The following is a 15,143-nucleotide window of genomic DNA, read 5'->3' as shown; positions in this document are numbered from 1 at the left end:
CGGTGTGCGAGGCAGTTAAAGTGGAGATCCCCTGCGAGCGAGAGAGAGTATTGTGTATGTGACCTGCATTGCACCCGCCGGACACAACACCGTTACGTGGGGATAAAAATAAAATACACATTCTCGGCTAAGCCGGCGGGGTTTGGTTTTAAGCCGGGCTAATTTACGGTCGGGATTAATTTCGGCAAAGTACTTACTTACTTTTGGACTTTCCGCGACTCAAGAAGTGGCACCGCAGGGGAGATACAAAAGTATACACGGCCTTATCAGTTGAGGGGTGAAGACCCTCATTCAAGCAGGGTTGCCCAAGATCTAAAGCGTTTTGTTAACCCCTGCTCCGGCCAAACAAAAGTTGCCAGAAGGAAAGCTACAGATTGAAATTTTATTTAGAAAAACTCTTATTACATTTTGAATTTAATTCCCGTAATATAATCTTGGCTTTTTTTTATCAAATTATCCTGGGTCATAAATCGACGCAGTTATTGAAAACAAAGATGAATTTTGAAACTTTGCAATTCTTTTGCCCAAAAACAATTTTCAAGGAAGCATTCAAATCATCTTGCTATGAAAATTCAAAATCCATATTATTTTATTTTTTAATTATTAACATATCATTTATTGTATATTTAAATTTTTTGTCTCCTTTAATTGAAAATTTTGGATTCGTTTCAGTGGAAGTTACGAAGACTCGCTGAAGGAACTGAACCCGTCGCAGGGTTTCGTCGTCTCTGCGGAGGGCAAGCAGCAGAAAAAGCGGCAGCGGGAGCCGTCGAGCACGCCGCCGCCGCCCCCGGCCGCCCACAACCACCACCTGGGGGTGCAACTGGCGCGACGACACAGCGAGAGGGTGGTCGTGTGTCCGCTCGACCACCACCCCAGAAACATTCACGAGTGCAACTGAGACTGTGCGCGACATTTTGTAAATTTCCTGTACATAAAACTTTGAACTGAATTTTCAAATCCACTAAATACTCATTAGTTGACTGGTGAAAAAAATAGTATTTTTCAAATTCTTTTTATAACATGTGAATCTTGACCGTGGACTTAAAGGAATTTTGTCATCCTGAGTCAAAAAATAAAATAAGAGACCACACTTTTTAAAATTTTTGTTACCGTGCTTGACAATATTTATTACAAAACCCCTCATAATTTGCAGTTTAATTATGATTTTTTTAGTAAAATAATTTAATTAATTTACTTTTGTAAAAATGTCCTTTGAAATTAAAAAATTTTACAAACTTTATAGAGAGTTTTGCATAAATTAAAATATAAAAATTTGTTTTCAAGACTTTTTTGAAAAATGAAAAAACCTTCATCAGGGATTTTCCAACAATTTTGTATAAATTTAAATGTTAAAATATTGCGCTTTTTTTAATATTTCACCAGTCCGTTCATTAAAATATAATTATATTGCAACACCAAATATTTGCTCAAATAAGCCGCCACTGTTTTTTATTTTCTATATTTCAAACTCTCCTGAGATTTCGTTTTGTACATGTGAACTGTAAATAAAGGAATTGCTATTCGAAAAAGAAAGATTGCGTTTGAAAGGGGATATTCACTTCTTCTTTTGTTTACTGGCAGGAATCAATCATTCTCTATCTCGGGAGAGGCGACAAATCCAGATTGGTTTGGTGGAGTGACAGGAGCAGGGCAATAGCCTCTCTCGCGCGGCGAGATTTATGGTGGGAAAGAAGGGAAGAACCACAACAAGCGCCGCATGATCACCTGGAACGCGGCCAAAAACGAGACGGACGGACCGACGGCGTGAATAATATGGACGGCGCAACCCCTGCCAAACAACACACTCGCGCGGCACGTCGTCGATTTTTATTGCGGCTCGTTTTGTTTCAATTACGACCTGCCGAGTGACACCACAAAAGTGTAAAGATTCTACGATTGTATTTATATAGTTCTCTGTCTGCGTTCTCCAGTTTTAAAAGCAAAGAAAATCGCGATTGAAATAAAGAATTAGTTTCTTTATTAATTTTCCAGTTTTGAGTTTCAGTAAAAACTGCAAAAATAATAATTCAAATAATTTCTCAACCAATTTTGCACTACTTAAATTTTTTTAATGAATTATGTCGCAAGGTTTTCCAGGTTGTTAATAACATTGTTTGTATTTCACTTCAAATACTTCCTGGATTTATTGCTTATAAATTCTGATTTTCCATAGCGCATTTCATGAAGTTTTTGCATCAATTAAAATTAGATATTTGTTTATCAAAATTGAATGAAATGTAATTGAATTTTTTAAATTTAAATAATTTTGAGAGTCGGTTTGGCGCGGAAGAGAGAATTGGGGTTGGTTGCAGCAAGGGGAGGGGTGGAGAGCTTGCGGGGTGCAAGAGCTGCTACCCCTTCGGTGCAGTGATGGTTGCGCCGCGTGCGCCTCCAAAATCAATGCGCCTCTCACGCTGGGTCACCAGGCCGCCCTGTTTATTCTGCAGCTTTTCCGCCGCGCTTACTTTCCCGGCTGCAATTACACACCTTTTTCCCACCTACATTTTTATTTCACGCGGAAATCAATCTCTGCGATTTCCTTTCCTACGCCGCCTTGACATTCTTTTCATGTGTTATTAATTAGTGTTATAAATTTTTATAGAAATTGCCAATTTTTCGTTTCCATCGTTTATTTCTAGCCATGTTATTTTTGGAAAAATAAAATAGTTTAGTTTTAATTGGCTCTTTTTATAATTTATTTGCGTCAAAGAAATTAAAAATTCGTAAATATTAGAGAGACTATTCTGCTAATTTTATTTTATATACAATTGGCAAAATAAATTATTCTAAATTAAAACAGAATCTTTCGTGAATTTAGTTAACTTTATGTAGACTGTTTTTACAAAACCTTTTAATTGATTTCAATCAGTGTTTCGTTTTTTGGGAGATTTTTTTGTAATATTTTCATTTACCGAATTCAATTTTTTTTAAACAATAATATTCATTGATCAATTGATTTTTAAATCCAGAATCATCAAAAAAAAGTATTAAATTTGGCACTGAAATAATTCTTCTTACCCTCTTTTGTTTTTATAAATATCTCTTAAATTAATTTTCCTCCATTTGTTATGTATTTTTATAGTAAGCTTTGCAATTAATCAAGACAGTCAATTTGTCTCTCTGCTGCGTCAAGTGGGATTGGCTGTTTTTGCAGTTTGTCATCGATTTGCCGGTGTTCTGCGTTGTTTCTCTGCCACGATTGATGCGAAACAATAATTCCTCTACTTATTGTCGCAACACTACTTCTTCTTCTTTTCCATTGGCCACCGCTCTATTAATTCAAAACTCGGCCAGCGTTTTTAATTTTTTAATTCTCTTCCTTGGGCGACACTAAATAAAAAACTTTGACACATTTCCGTTTTTTTAAAGCTCGGAGGCGATTAAAATTTTTATCGCGTTGCATAAAGAAAGGCAGAAAAATGGGTGTGCAGTAAAGCACGCGAGATGAGAAATGCGCGGCTGCAGCTGTCCCACAATTTTTCGCGTCTCAACTTTTGTTAATTGCTTCGGAAATTTCGGAATGCGTCGCATTCTTGGCACAAAAACCGGGTGTTGTTCATTAACGCGCTCTCGCTCGGGGTTATTGCCTTCCAGATAATTATACGCCAAGCAATTAAGGACTCCTTCAAAATCCAGACCGACAAACCGTTTCAAACTGACTGTGAAATTTACCAAAGTTTATTCAATTCATTTAATTTTCTCCAGCATAAGTGAAATGAATCGATTTATTATGAAAATAAAATAACTTTTTTGTTACTAAAAAGGTTATTTATTTAAAAAGGTGTCGTCTAAAACAACTTATTATTAAAGAAGTGAATTCAAAAAAATTATTTTTATTTATCGTACCTTTTTAAACAATAATTCATTTTACAATTTACTCGCCATCAAAATGTAAAAATATGTTTGCTATTGGAATAATAGAAATAATAGTTCGTCTCCGATGTACAAATCTTATTTTTAGTAAATGATTTCAAAACGTCCATGTATTCAAAAAATAGAAGGTTCTCCATTGGAGAATGAAATTTTTACTACAGTAAAAGATTAAAATTGGGAATCATTAAAAAATTTCTTAATTTTACCTAGAATGAAAACAAGGAACTGTTATTTTCAAATTTTTTAACATTAATTTTCTCAGAAGGAATAACACAGTTTTTTTTTTTAATAAAAATAATAAATATAGCAACGCTATAATGACAAAATTTACTAAATAAGTATTTGTTGAAAGTATCTTTAAATAGTCCATATATCAAAATTCCTTGGTATAGTGAATTTGTCAAAATATTTTGTAATGAAAATCAGAGGAATTTTCTCCAAGTGTTTCAGAAACAAAATTTCAATGTGTTGACACATTAAATTTGCATAGGTTTTTGTTTATTTTTAATTTAATTATTTTCATGAATTCTCGTGTGGTTTTTTCTATTTGATGTGCAGCGAGGTGTAGGAGTCAAAAACCCCATCAATACGAGCGACGCATTTCTTGAACTCATTTCAAACGGCGAAACTTTCACTTAATTGCCTTGCAGATGTAAAAAGTCGCGCTTAATGACCATCGCCGTAAATCAAGCGATTGGAAGCGATTCAAAATGCAGCATATTTTTCTCTTTCTCTCTAAGCTCGGGGGTTAAATAAAAATAAAGTGGATGGGCGCGGCAGTGTTTGAGAAGTTGTGCGTCTCTCTGCTCTTTCCCTCCTATACGCACTGATAGCCCTTTATGGGGTTGATCAACAGGTCGGTTGCCATGGCGACCACGCACTTCCTCCACTTAAGATAGGAGCAACCCCCGAATTTCGCGAGACCATTTAACAACGGCGATAAATTACTCCTTACAAAAGACACAACAAGCGTTTCAATTATTAATTGCTACTTTTCTTTGGTGCACATTTTCTAGTTTCTAAATGTTAACTAATGTTTCATTAGCGTTTGAAATTTGATGGAAATAAAATATGGGAGAGAATTTGCTAAAATAATACTCATCTGTGAAGATTAATTATGGAGAAGTTTTTAATTTACCTAAAAAAAAAATGAAAACAAAATCCAGATTTTTTTTAGGTTCTTCAAAAGTTTGCCTATAAAAAAAAGCTAAGTTTGTAGTTAATAACCAGCATAAAATGCAAAATATAATTAATAACATTTAACTTATTATTATATCACTTACCATTAATACGCTGATGAAGAAATTCTCTATTTTTCGCCCCCAAAAATTTTGATATTTTCCAATTGTTAAATATTATATTTTGAAAGATAAAAAGAATCAGAACTTTCAAGCGTTGAAAAAAAATAAAGATTTAATAGAATTTAATAATAATTTGATCTGTCATAATGAAACTGTATATCTATTTTTTTTTGTTCATTTCTGAACTTTATAGGAAAATTTGTGGGCCAGAAAGTGGATTGATTTTGAGAGAGAAGATGAAAGTTGCGAGTGTATAATATTTTCATATCTTTCCAGATTGGGTCTGTGTATCTCTCCGTATCTGCTGGGTTTGTGTTTAAGTCGGGGGTGCATCGAGTCGCTCACTCGCTCGCCGCGCAGAACAAACAAAAACCGCACACACCAGAATGGTAATGGCTTTCGGATTTGATATGACCTACATTGCACATGACAACATGCACTCGTCTCTCTCTCTCTCTCTTCATGAAACGGAAAGCAAAAGCCGTGTGCACGCTCTATTTGCATATCAACTTGCACCTCGCCGTATCAAAAAACACCGCCAGAGCTGATGAATAAAAAAGTCGCCGAGCCGAGCACGACTGCATCGAACCGCACAAACGGAAAAACTACTCGCAGATTTATGCGCGCTGACAAATGCCTGCGCGTTCTGTGCGACACGTCCAAGTTCGTAAAAACTTCTCCTGAGCACATAATCAATTTTTTCTTTTCTTGAATTAAGAGACGATTCAACGACTCAATTTCCACAATTTCCAAATTAACTTAAAATTATAAGATTCCTCTCTGGTTCTTAAAGTTTTAAACAGGTTTTAAATGAAATTCTTTGTGATTTAACATTCATGAAGACTCTAATTTTGTAATTTGTGAGTTGGGAAGTAACTTTAGACTCAATTTCCATTATCTTGGTAATAAATTTGAGAAAAATGCAGTGTATAATTATATATTCTGCATTATTACCTAGAGCAGGCTTTGAACAAAAAAATTCCAGTAAGCTGCACTTGATTTGTTGTAAAGAAGAAACAAAATTAATAATGTCTGTTTCAATACTTCATTCGTTATCAATTCTCCCACTCGATTTCGCACGCTGCAATTATCTTGCAAATTCCCAACGGATGTTCCGAGAGAGATTAATTCTTGCCTCACATCCGCTAGCCGAGTTATGATTTGTCTCATTCGTTGTCGCGAAACAGTGTCGAAAAGAAGGAAGCAAAATGCAAGGGTCTCGCAGCATCGTCTTGGCTTTCTTCAGCTTCTTCCTTATCAACACCATTGCAAGACGTGAAAATTTAAGTTGTTTTTAATTAATTAGAAATGATAACGTTGAAATTTGAAAGATTTTTATTTTCAAAAATTTACAAGGAATTTTTTCCAAATTTTCAACGACCAGACCAACAGCATATTACAAATTTTGCTTTGAAGTCTAGTTTATTCAATAAATAATCAATATAATAATCCATCATAATGATTTCAAAAAAGGTTTGGCGCTAGAAAATAATCGGAGTTTTTTTCTTCAGATTTGCAAAGGAGCGGAAGTGGAGATTTCGTCTGACTTCATCTCAGAGGTTGGTATTAAACTCAATAGAAAAATTTATTCCTTCCAGACAGCGTCAGAGGACATTAAATTAATTTCGCGGGAAAGTTGCAGGATTTAATTTCAAAATTAAAAAGAAAAGTCTTGTAAAACTTCTGAATTGAACCTCAACTGGGAAAATGCAAAAATATTAATAAAATCTTCTGGTCTAATTTTTTTATAATTATGGAAATATGTAGCTGTAGAAAAAATTCTAATTTACGCCTAATTATTTATTAAAACTAAATAGTCACAAAAATTTGACTTTCAAGGAGAGCTTTTTCAATTAAAACTGTTATAGTTTTGTAACAAGTTAAAATATTTATTCGGTACATTATTTATTTTCAAATATGCAAATGGTTAAAGAATTGATTGAATTATTTTCCTCCAGATTGCTCCACCCAACTGCACCTTAGCGCGTGAGTTTTTTTTTTAAGAAGAGTGAAATTAAAATTGGCGGAAAATTGAATTGAAACAAAAAATTTCAGGTGCGGCCAAGTTGACGCAGTTGGCCAACGGGAAAAAGTACTTCTTTTCTGATTACGACTACAATCACGTGAGACAAAACGATTCGCATTAATCTGCAAAATCTCAATTTCCTGTGGCAGGAAAACTGGAATGTGGCAAACGAAACTTGCGCCAATATGGGCCTCCATCTGGCCACCGTGAGGAACCAAGCCGACCTGAACGCGCTCCGGGCGGGAACGAAACAAAGGCGCACTTTCAATCGTAAAATCAGACGCTTTTTGGAAAATTCATCTGAAAATCTAGGTCTGGTTTTTTTCAGGCAAGAATTGGTGGTTGTCGGCTAAAAACTACGGCGGAGGCCGAGAAAAATACAACATTCGTTGGCACGATGGCTCAGAGTTGGAGCAAAACAGCCCCTTGTGGAGCGCCGGCGCTCGGAAAAAGGACTGCGTCGTTTTCCAAACCGACAGCAACATCCTTATGAGCGGCTACCATTGCAGCAGCTATCATTATTTCATTTGCGAGCTGCCGACCGAATGTTACTGATTCAACTCATTCTCTATTTTAATCAAAAATACCAATAATAATCAACCTTTTTCAAAAATTTGAAAAATTATTAAAATAATAAAAATAGAGATACAAATATTCTACATAACCCAATAAAATTAAGCTTAATGAATTAAACTTTACAGAAATATTGTAAAAGATTAAAAAAAAACTTTTTTCTTACTCTTAAATATGTAACAATTTAATGATAATAATGAAAATATTAAAAATGTTCAATTTTTTTTATTTTATTATAAAATACTAGTTGATTTTGGATTTCTCGCTGCCTTATCTAGTGAAAGTTGAAATATAAATTATTTATCAAAACACGTACACTTGACAGGAAATAAAAATAAGTGAATCATAATTGGTAGCCACCCCACAAAACCCAAATTAATTATTTCTACTCTTCCCAAACTTTAAAAAGTGGCGAAAATTTTAAGTAACACTGTAATTGTCTTCAAATAAAGTAAATAAATGTGGCCTTTAGTACAGACTGGTTTGGTGATAAAAGCAGTGAACGTGTTTCCAACTATTTGGCTTCAAGGTCTAAATCTTATCTGGAAATAAACCCACGATAATCCACAAAGAAAACTTTCCTATTTCTTTCTCAACTTCACTTCACTTCTGAGCATGAAAATGAAAGGAACCCCAAATCATCAATTCTCGTCTGACGGCGGATCGGCAAAAATGAAGGTGAAAGGGTCGATGCTGGGAAACCTGAAGGTCCTCAGCATTCTTTTCTCCTTCGTCGTCCTAACCAAGACAGTGAGAAAAATAACTTTGGATTTTTCTCTGAGTATTAATTGTGTTTCTCATTTTTTGTAATCCATTTTTGGAAAAAACTTTCAGCATGTTCTACAATAAATTACGCAAAAATCGAGGTATAAAAATAATTGATCACCCAGGTTTTACAAAACAGAAAAAAATTGGATTTTTTTTGTTTAGATTTAGCATGACAATTTCTAACTTAAAATCACTTTCCCCAACACATGCAGTTTTTTAATTTTCAATATTAAGTAGTAAAATATTTGGTTTAATTTCGTGAATATTTAATTCAGACGACGGCAGACGGACAGACGCAGAATTTTGTCGAAGCTATTCAGAAGCAAATTGAATCAGTAAAATTATACATCGATGAGCGCCTCAACCAGGTTCCACTCAAATTTAATTAATTAATTGAATGAACTTTACTTGAAATTCCAGACTTTGGCAGAAAATCTTGAGCAGACGCAGAATTTCACAAAGGTAAATCTGAAGCACAATTTTTAAAAATCAAATCAAAAGTGTAAGTCATTATATTTATATAATTTGAATTTATCCCTTTTCTGAAAAACAGACACTAGAAAATTTGGCCAAACAAGTGCAGCGAGACCGTCAGGTTTGAAAAATACTCAATTTATGATAAAAAATTCCAAATTTAACTTTTTTTCCAGTTTGCAGAATACAATTTTTCAGTCAACTGCACTCGTGCGCATGAGAAAAGTAAAATCAAAACATATATAATCATGTAAAAAAGTAATGAAATTTGCAGGGTCAATTTCGTTGGAAAGTCTGATCGGGCTGTCAAACGGCAAGAAGTATTATTTTTCTTGGCCGCTTCATAAGGTACTGTGTTGACGAGATTGCATTTCGTCGCTTTTTTGAGAATTGTGTCTATTTGCAGTTGAAGTGGGTGGATGCGAAGGCCAAGTGCATAGAAATGGGTCTGCATCTGGCCACTGTCCGCAGCCAGGCCGACTTGGACGCGATCTGGGAAGAGGCCAAGAGTCGGCAAGGTGAGAAATTTTTAATGGTCGCAATTTCCGCTTCTAAAAATTTCCGCAGATTACAAATGGTGGTGGGTTTCGGCGAAAAACTTTGGCAGCGAAGATAATTTGGATTTCCGTTGGCATGACGGAACCGAGCTGGTGCAAAACAGCACCATTTTTGAAGAAGTGTCGCTTGGTGGGGAATGCGTCAATTTCAACACCTCCAGCACCAAGAAAAAATTGGAAGCCTGGCCGTGCTATTACTATTATTATTTTGTTTGCGAGCTTCCCACGCAATGCTACTGATCTCTGCTAATTTTTTTCTCAAGCTCCAATTTTACCAGTTCTTCATACAATTATTTTACTTGTAAATTTTTTATTGCATTCAAATACCTTAAGCGTCATCGATTCAAATTTAATAATGTTACCTTGTACCTTACCTAACAGTAAGCTTTCTCATTCTGAAATCGCAATTCAGTAAAATACTGCACCATGGCATTTTACAAATCTGTTCAATTTATTGTCAATTTAACTTAACGTGGAATGAATATGCCTGATCTTGTTTATTAAATACATATTTAAGATTAATATAATTTGATATCGGCGAACATGTCAACAATTTATTCTTTAAATGAATTTGATAATTGCTATACACTAATTATATTTGTAAATTGAGGAATGAATTAAAAATAATTACTAATTTAACAATTTTTACGTATGAATTATTTTTTTCCTTCGCTTGATTAACTCTACTTCAGAATAATTGGAACATAACTTTTTTTAATTAGGTTTAGAGCAAAAGTATTAGTGTACAAACAAATCTAGATTTGGGGTTTACAGTTGCAATATTTTATTATCAGGTTCTCTTTTCATGCTGCCGATTAATTATATGATATTTGCTGACAGTTTCAGGATATCCAATTAATGTTCATTTAATCTATTAAGTGCAGATTATACCAAAGCTAAATCTGAAAAAAAAAACACAAACGGAAAAGTGCAGCTTTCAGAGGAAATTAACGAAAAAATGAACCATTATTCGGATTAAAGGTTTCATTTTTCAAATTTAATCTAAGATTTTCCACTGGCAAATTATGTTTTTAATTATTACAATTTTCAATTTTTCACTCGCGTTTCTTGGAAAAAAATAAAAATGGCTTCAATTGAAACGAAAACTGTATCGTCAAATTAAAATATTTTCAAACACCTGTTGGAACCAAATATTGTTTTCCTTCAATTAACATAATTAAAAACATAAGAAAATGCTAATTTCAAAAAGAAAAGTCATTTTCATTCAACTGTCCCACCATGCAAGAGCAAGCAAAGTGTAATATTTTTATTGTATCAAAGATAAATAAAAAATATGAACGTCTGATTTATTCAAAAAATGCAATATTATTATATTTAGAACCAATATTTCAATTTTACTTCGATATACATATTTACTTTTTCCTATTAACAGCTAGCACAGCTAGGCAATTAAATTATGATTCTGATTGAAAATTTCCCGGATTGAAGCAACACGCAAATCAAAAGTCAGTAACATTCGCTTGGCAGTTCGCAAATAAAATATGTTTTAAGACTGCAGGGTTGCGATGTGGTGTACAATTTGTCGGTGTCGCCGGTGTAGAAATAGACGCAGTCCCAGGGTTCGTCAGCATTGGGGCCGTCTAATGAGTTGACCCAGACAATGTTGTAATTTATTCCTCCACCTCCGTAATCCTTACTTTTAGTCGAAAACCACCAACTCTGATCTGAAATCAGATTGATTTTCACAAGGTAAAAGAATAAATTTGGAAAATCTCATTCAATTTTCAAGGTGTCCTTATTTTCTCACCATCTTTTCTTTTCTTTGCTTCTGCCCATGTCGCGTTCAGGTCGGCTTCGCTCCTGAGGGTGGCCAGGTCAAGGCCCATCCCCTTGCACGTGTCGTTGGCCTCAGTCCAAGAAGCCTGATAAAAATAAGCTATTTTAGAGTAAAATTCCGACGAAGGAAATAACTCACTAAATTTGGATTAGAGAAGAAATATTTCTTTCCGTTTGACAACGTCGTCAAATTTTTAGAATGCAAACCTGCAAATTTTTTAAAACTTGAAATTTATTATTTTGCTTTATACTTAAGTAAAAAAACTCACGTGCAGGCGCGCATTTGGTAAAAATTTGGAATTCACCAAACTGGGAAAAAGAAAATTAAATTTCATTGAGCAAAGTTTTTAAAGAAAAATGAACCTGGCGAATGTGGCGCTCTACGAGATTGGATAAATTTTTCAGGTTTTCTTCAATCGCTTCCACATTTTTATGCATCTCTTTTCCCTTTCATATTGGACAATTATTTACTACATATATTCATTTTCTTCTAAAATAGCTCAACAAATTTCAACTGGTAATTTGTATTCATCTGATTTTTCTTTTAAAATTATTTTAAGCTCAATGTATAATTCAATTAATTGTAAAAAATGTGTATTTTTGGAAGTGAAAATTAATTAAATCAACTGCAAAAGTTGAATTGCGAATTTTAAACTATTTGTTAGAAAAACCTCTCTTCTTCATGTCATTTTAAATGAAATTTAATGTTTTCAGTGTACTTCCATCAAAATTGCATGATGAAATTAGAAATTTTGATCAATTGTTTTCCCGAATCAGAGTAAAAATTTTCTCACCGAATATTTGTGGTGGATGAAGATGAGCGTGTAAAAACTGGCGCACAGCAGGACAAGAGTCATGAAGGCTTTTATAACAATTACTCCGCGTGTGAAAGACCTTTGGCTCGGCAAACCAGGCAATGGCATAAAATTGTTTTGGTCCAAATCTGCGTTTGCTGGGGTTGACAAGGAAGATGACATTTCAACTATAAAATAAAAGTAAAATTCAGAATGCCATATAATAGAAAATGTGAACTTTCTTCGAGCATCTATTGTAAGCAAGTGTCGAAAATCGAGTTTCTCTGATGTGATGATCTAGAGGTCAAGCTGCGCTATCTCGTAAAATTTAATTGTATTTGTCAAAATCAGACACACTCAACGGGAAATCAAATAATTATTATTGACCAAGACCCAAAGGTTCTCGCGCTTTCCATGTTTTAAATGTCTTGCCTTTCGACTCAACTTCCTAAAAAGTGCATTACTGAGGCAAATTTTAGAAGCGCCCAAGCGCAGTAATTTTTTTTATTAAAAAAATTGAATGAAATATTCCTGCAGTTTATAGACTGGTCATGAATGCGAGCGTGTTTTTCTTTCAACTATTTGGCCTTAATTTCCGAATCTAAGTTAATAAATCCACGATATTCCACAAAGAAAACTTTTCTCGTTGCTTACTTAACGTTTTACCATTTTAGAGACCCTAAATCAATATTCTCGTCTTCATCGTTGGTCGGCAAAAATGAAGGTGAAAAGGTCAATGAGAAACCTGAAGGAATTCGCACTAATTGTAAGCAACAAAGAGGTGCGAGTTTTAGTTGCAGCAAAATACAGAAATAAAAACTAACTTCAGAATTGCTTTAATGATATACATTTTTTCTTTTTATTAATTTGCTAAATTTTACTATATTAATTTAACTAGCCCTTACACTTGACATTTACAATTAGCTCAATATTTTATAATTATTTTCTAATAAGGCAGTTAAATTATGAGATTTATTTAAAAAATGTTTCAATTCTCAATCGCGGATTTGCCGAATCGAAGCAAATAATTGCAGGTCAGTAACATTCTGTTGGTAATTCGCAAATAAAATACAAATGGTCACTGCACGACGAGCTGTACAATATTTCCGTGTCGCCAGTGTAGAAATAAACGCAGCCATTGAGTTTTTCGGCGTTGGCCGCCCACAAGGTGCTGTTTTCCTCCAACTCGGATCCGTCGTGCCAACGAACGTCGTATTTTTCGCCACTTCCGTAATTCTTGGCCGACAACCACCAACTCTGGTCTGAAGTCAGATTGATTTTCAGCAGATTCAAATCTTTGCAAAGTCGGATTTAATTTCACTTACGAGTCTTCCTTTTATTTGCCTCCGTCCAAATCGAATTCAGGTCATCATAATCGCAGAGGGTGGCCAGGTGGAGACCCATTCCCTTGCACAAGTCATTGGCCTCAGTCCAAGGAGCCTGCCCAAAATTAAAGATTTCAGAGTGAAATGCAAACAATTATAGGAAAATATAACTCACAGAATTTGGATAAGAGAAGAAATATTTTTTACTGTTTGACAACAGTTTCAAGTTTTCCGAATGCGAACCTAGAAATAAATTTATTAAATTATCAATTCGAGTTTTTCATTTTTATTTATTCTTTTGATGCTCTATTAATTAATTAAAAAATGCTTACGTGTAGGGGCGCATTTGATCGAAATTTGGAATTCCTCAAACTAGTAAAAATATGAAATTAAATCTTTCTCCTTGTTTGGTATATAAAACAACCTGACGAAGGTGGCTTTCGACAGTCTCGATGATTTTGGACACATTTTCCATCTTGTCGTCCACGTATTTTTTTATCTCCTCTACCTTTCACATAAAAAAATTGGTCCTTTATTCGTTTTTCTAAAACCTCATGAATCTCATGATTAATTAATTTTATTAAACTGGATGTAGTATTATATTTCAAAAACAAACTGTAACCCTAATTTTATTAATATATTATTTTTAGATATTATAATTCCACATGGAAAAAATATTTTATATACGTATAATATTTTTTGGAAAAAATTATAAAAAAAAAATCATCATTAGGATAAAAAAATATTAAAAATTATAATAACAAATATTACTAAAAATAGCCAAAACTTTTCATCAAATTCTTGATAATATTTTATTTAAAACTTTGTAATTTTCATATTTAATGAATAATTATAATTTAAACTCTTTTAATAAAACTTCTGAATCAATTAAACTTTTCTTACCGAATATTTTTGGTGAAAGAAGATGAGCGTAAAAAAAGTGGAGCACAGGAGGACAAGAGCCAACAAGGCTATTATAATTACTCTCCTTGCGATTATCCCTCTCGTCCTCAAAGCAGGCAACTTGGCAAACTTGATTTGGGGCAAATCTGCGTGTGGGGTTGAAGACAAAGCTGGGATTTGTACGTCCATAATGAAAAGAATGGAAATTATTGGACACGCTTCTATGGAAAATGCTTATTCAAGCGCCTATTTTGAGCAAGTGTCGAAAATTAAGTTGCTCTGTTTGTTTGACTATCTAAGAACAAAGGTCGCTTTGCGTGATCTCTTTCCCTCGAGACCGAACTTATTCGGATCACTTAACAAAAGTGCGTGAAGAATTTTTCATTTGAATTGTGACTTTATTTCTGATAACTATAGAAAAATTTTTTGGTTCACCGAGAAAAGTTTTAGAATAATAAATTTGATAGAGATCAAAATTATTATTGTGTAAAAATCTAGATTTGAGAGGCAAACCATTTTGATTTGAGGTTGTTAGCGATTATTTTTTTTATCAGATTTTTTTACCATTGCCGCCAGTTTTTATAAATATATTTTCCGACGAACAAAATTTCAGGATTAAAAAAATTATAATCTGGAAAAAACACCAAAGAAAAGTACGCAGCATTCAGAGACTGAAGTGGCCTTCTTTATTTGTGGAAATGTGCTTTCATGTGGAAAACATTTTTGTTAAAGAATGCCTCTCAACCTGG

At 33.9% G+C, this 15,143-nt stretch overlaps 3 protein-coding genes across 3 annotated transcripts in view; all 3 read left to right on the top strand.

Annotated features, from left to right (window-relative positions):
* Nucleotides 1–1,529, top strand: part of LOC132198234 (cadherin-89D) — a 46,907-nt gene extending 45,378 nt beyond the window's left edge. The window contains exon 22 of the mRNA XM_059622136.1: nt 673–1,529. Coding sequence (XP_059478119.1) covers nt 673–901 — 229 coding nt within the window. The 3' untranslated portion in view covers nt 902–1,529. The remainder of the gene's footprint in view (nt 1–672) is intronic.
* Nucleotides 1,530–6,324: 4,795 nt separating this feature from the next.
* Nucleotides 6,325–8,336, top strand: LOC132197148 (uncharacterized). Its single transcript, XM_059620240.1, has 6 exons — nt 6,325–6,460; nt 6,689–6,736; nt 7,136–7,163; nt 7,233–7,300; nt 7,353–7,473; nt 7,532–8,336. Exons 1-6 carry the CDS (start codon nt 6,386–6,388, stop codon nt 7,756–7,758), a joined length of 567 nt encoding a protein of 188 aa, XP_059476223.1. The 5' UTR covers nt 6,325–6,385; the 3' UTR covers nt 7,759–8,336.
* Nucleotides 8,337–8,399: 63 nt separating this feature from the next.
* On the top strand, nt 8,400–10,191 carry LOC132197620 (uncharacterized). The gene is made up of 8 exons (XM_059621012.1): nt 8,400–8,526; nt 8,820–8,912; nt 8,965–9,006; nt 9,098–9,139; nt 9,195–9,243; nt 9,293–9,366; nt 9,425–9,536; nt 9,586–10,191. Exons 1-8 carry the CDS (start codon nt 8,449–8,451, stop codon nt 9,813–9,815), a joined length of 720 nt encoding a protein of 239 aa, XP_059476995.1. The 5' UTR covers nt 8,400–8,448; the 3' UTR covers nt 9,816–10,191.
* Nucleotides 10,192–15,143: the final 4,952 nt, after the last annotated feature.

Source organism: Neocloeon triangulifer, unplaced genomic scaffold (genome assembly GCF_031216515.1).
Source record: "Neocloeon triangulifer isolate White Clay Creek 2 clone unplaced genomic scaffold, ASM3121651v1 ptg000012l, whole genome shotgun sequence".
Taxonomy (NCBI): Eukaryota; Metazoa; Arthropoda; class Insecta; order Ephemeroptera; family Baetidae; genus Neocloeon; species Neocloeon triangulifer.
Note: the sequence above shows the minus strand (reverse complement) of the source record. Positions and strands in the feature narration are given on the sequence as shown.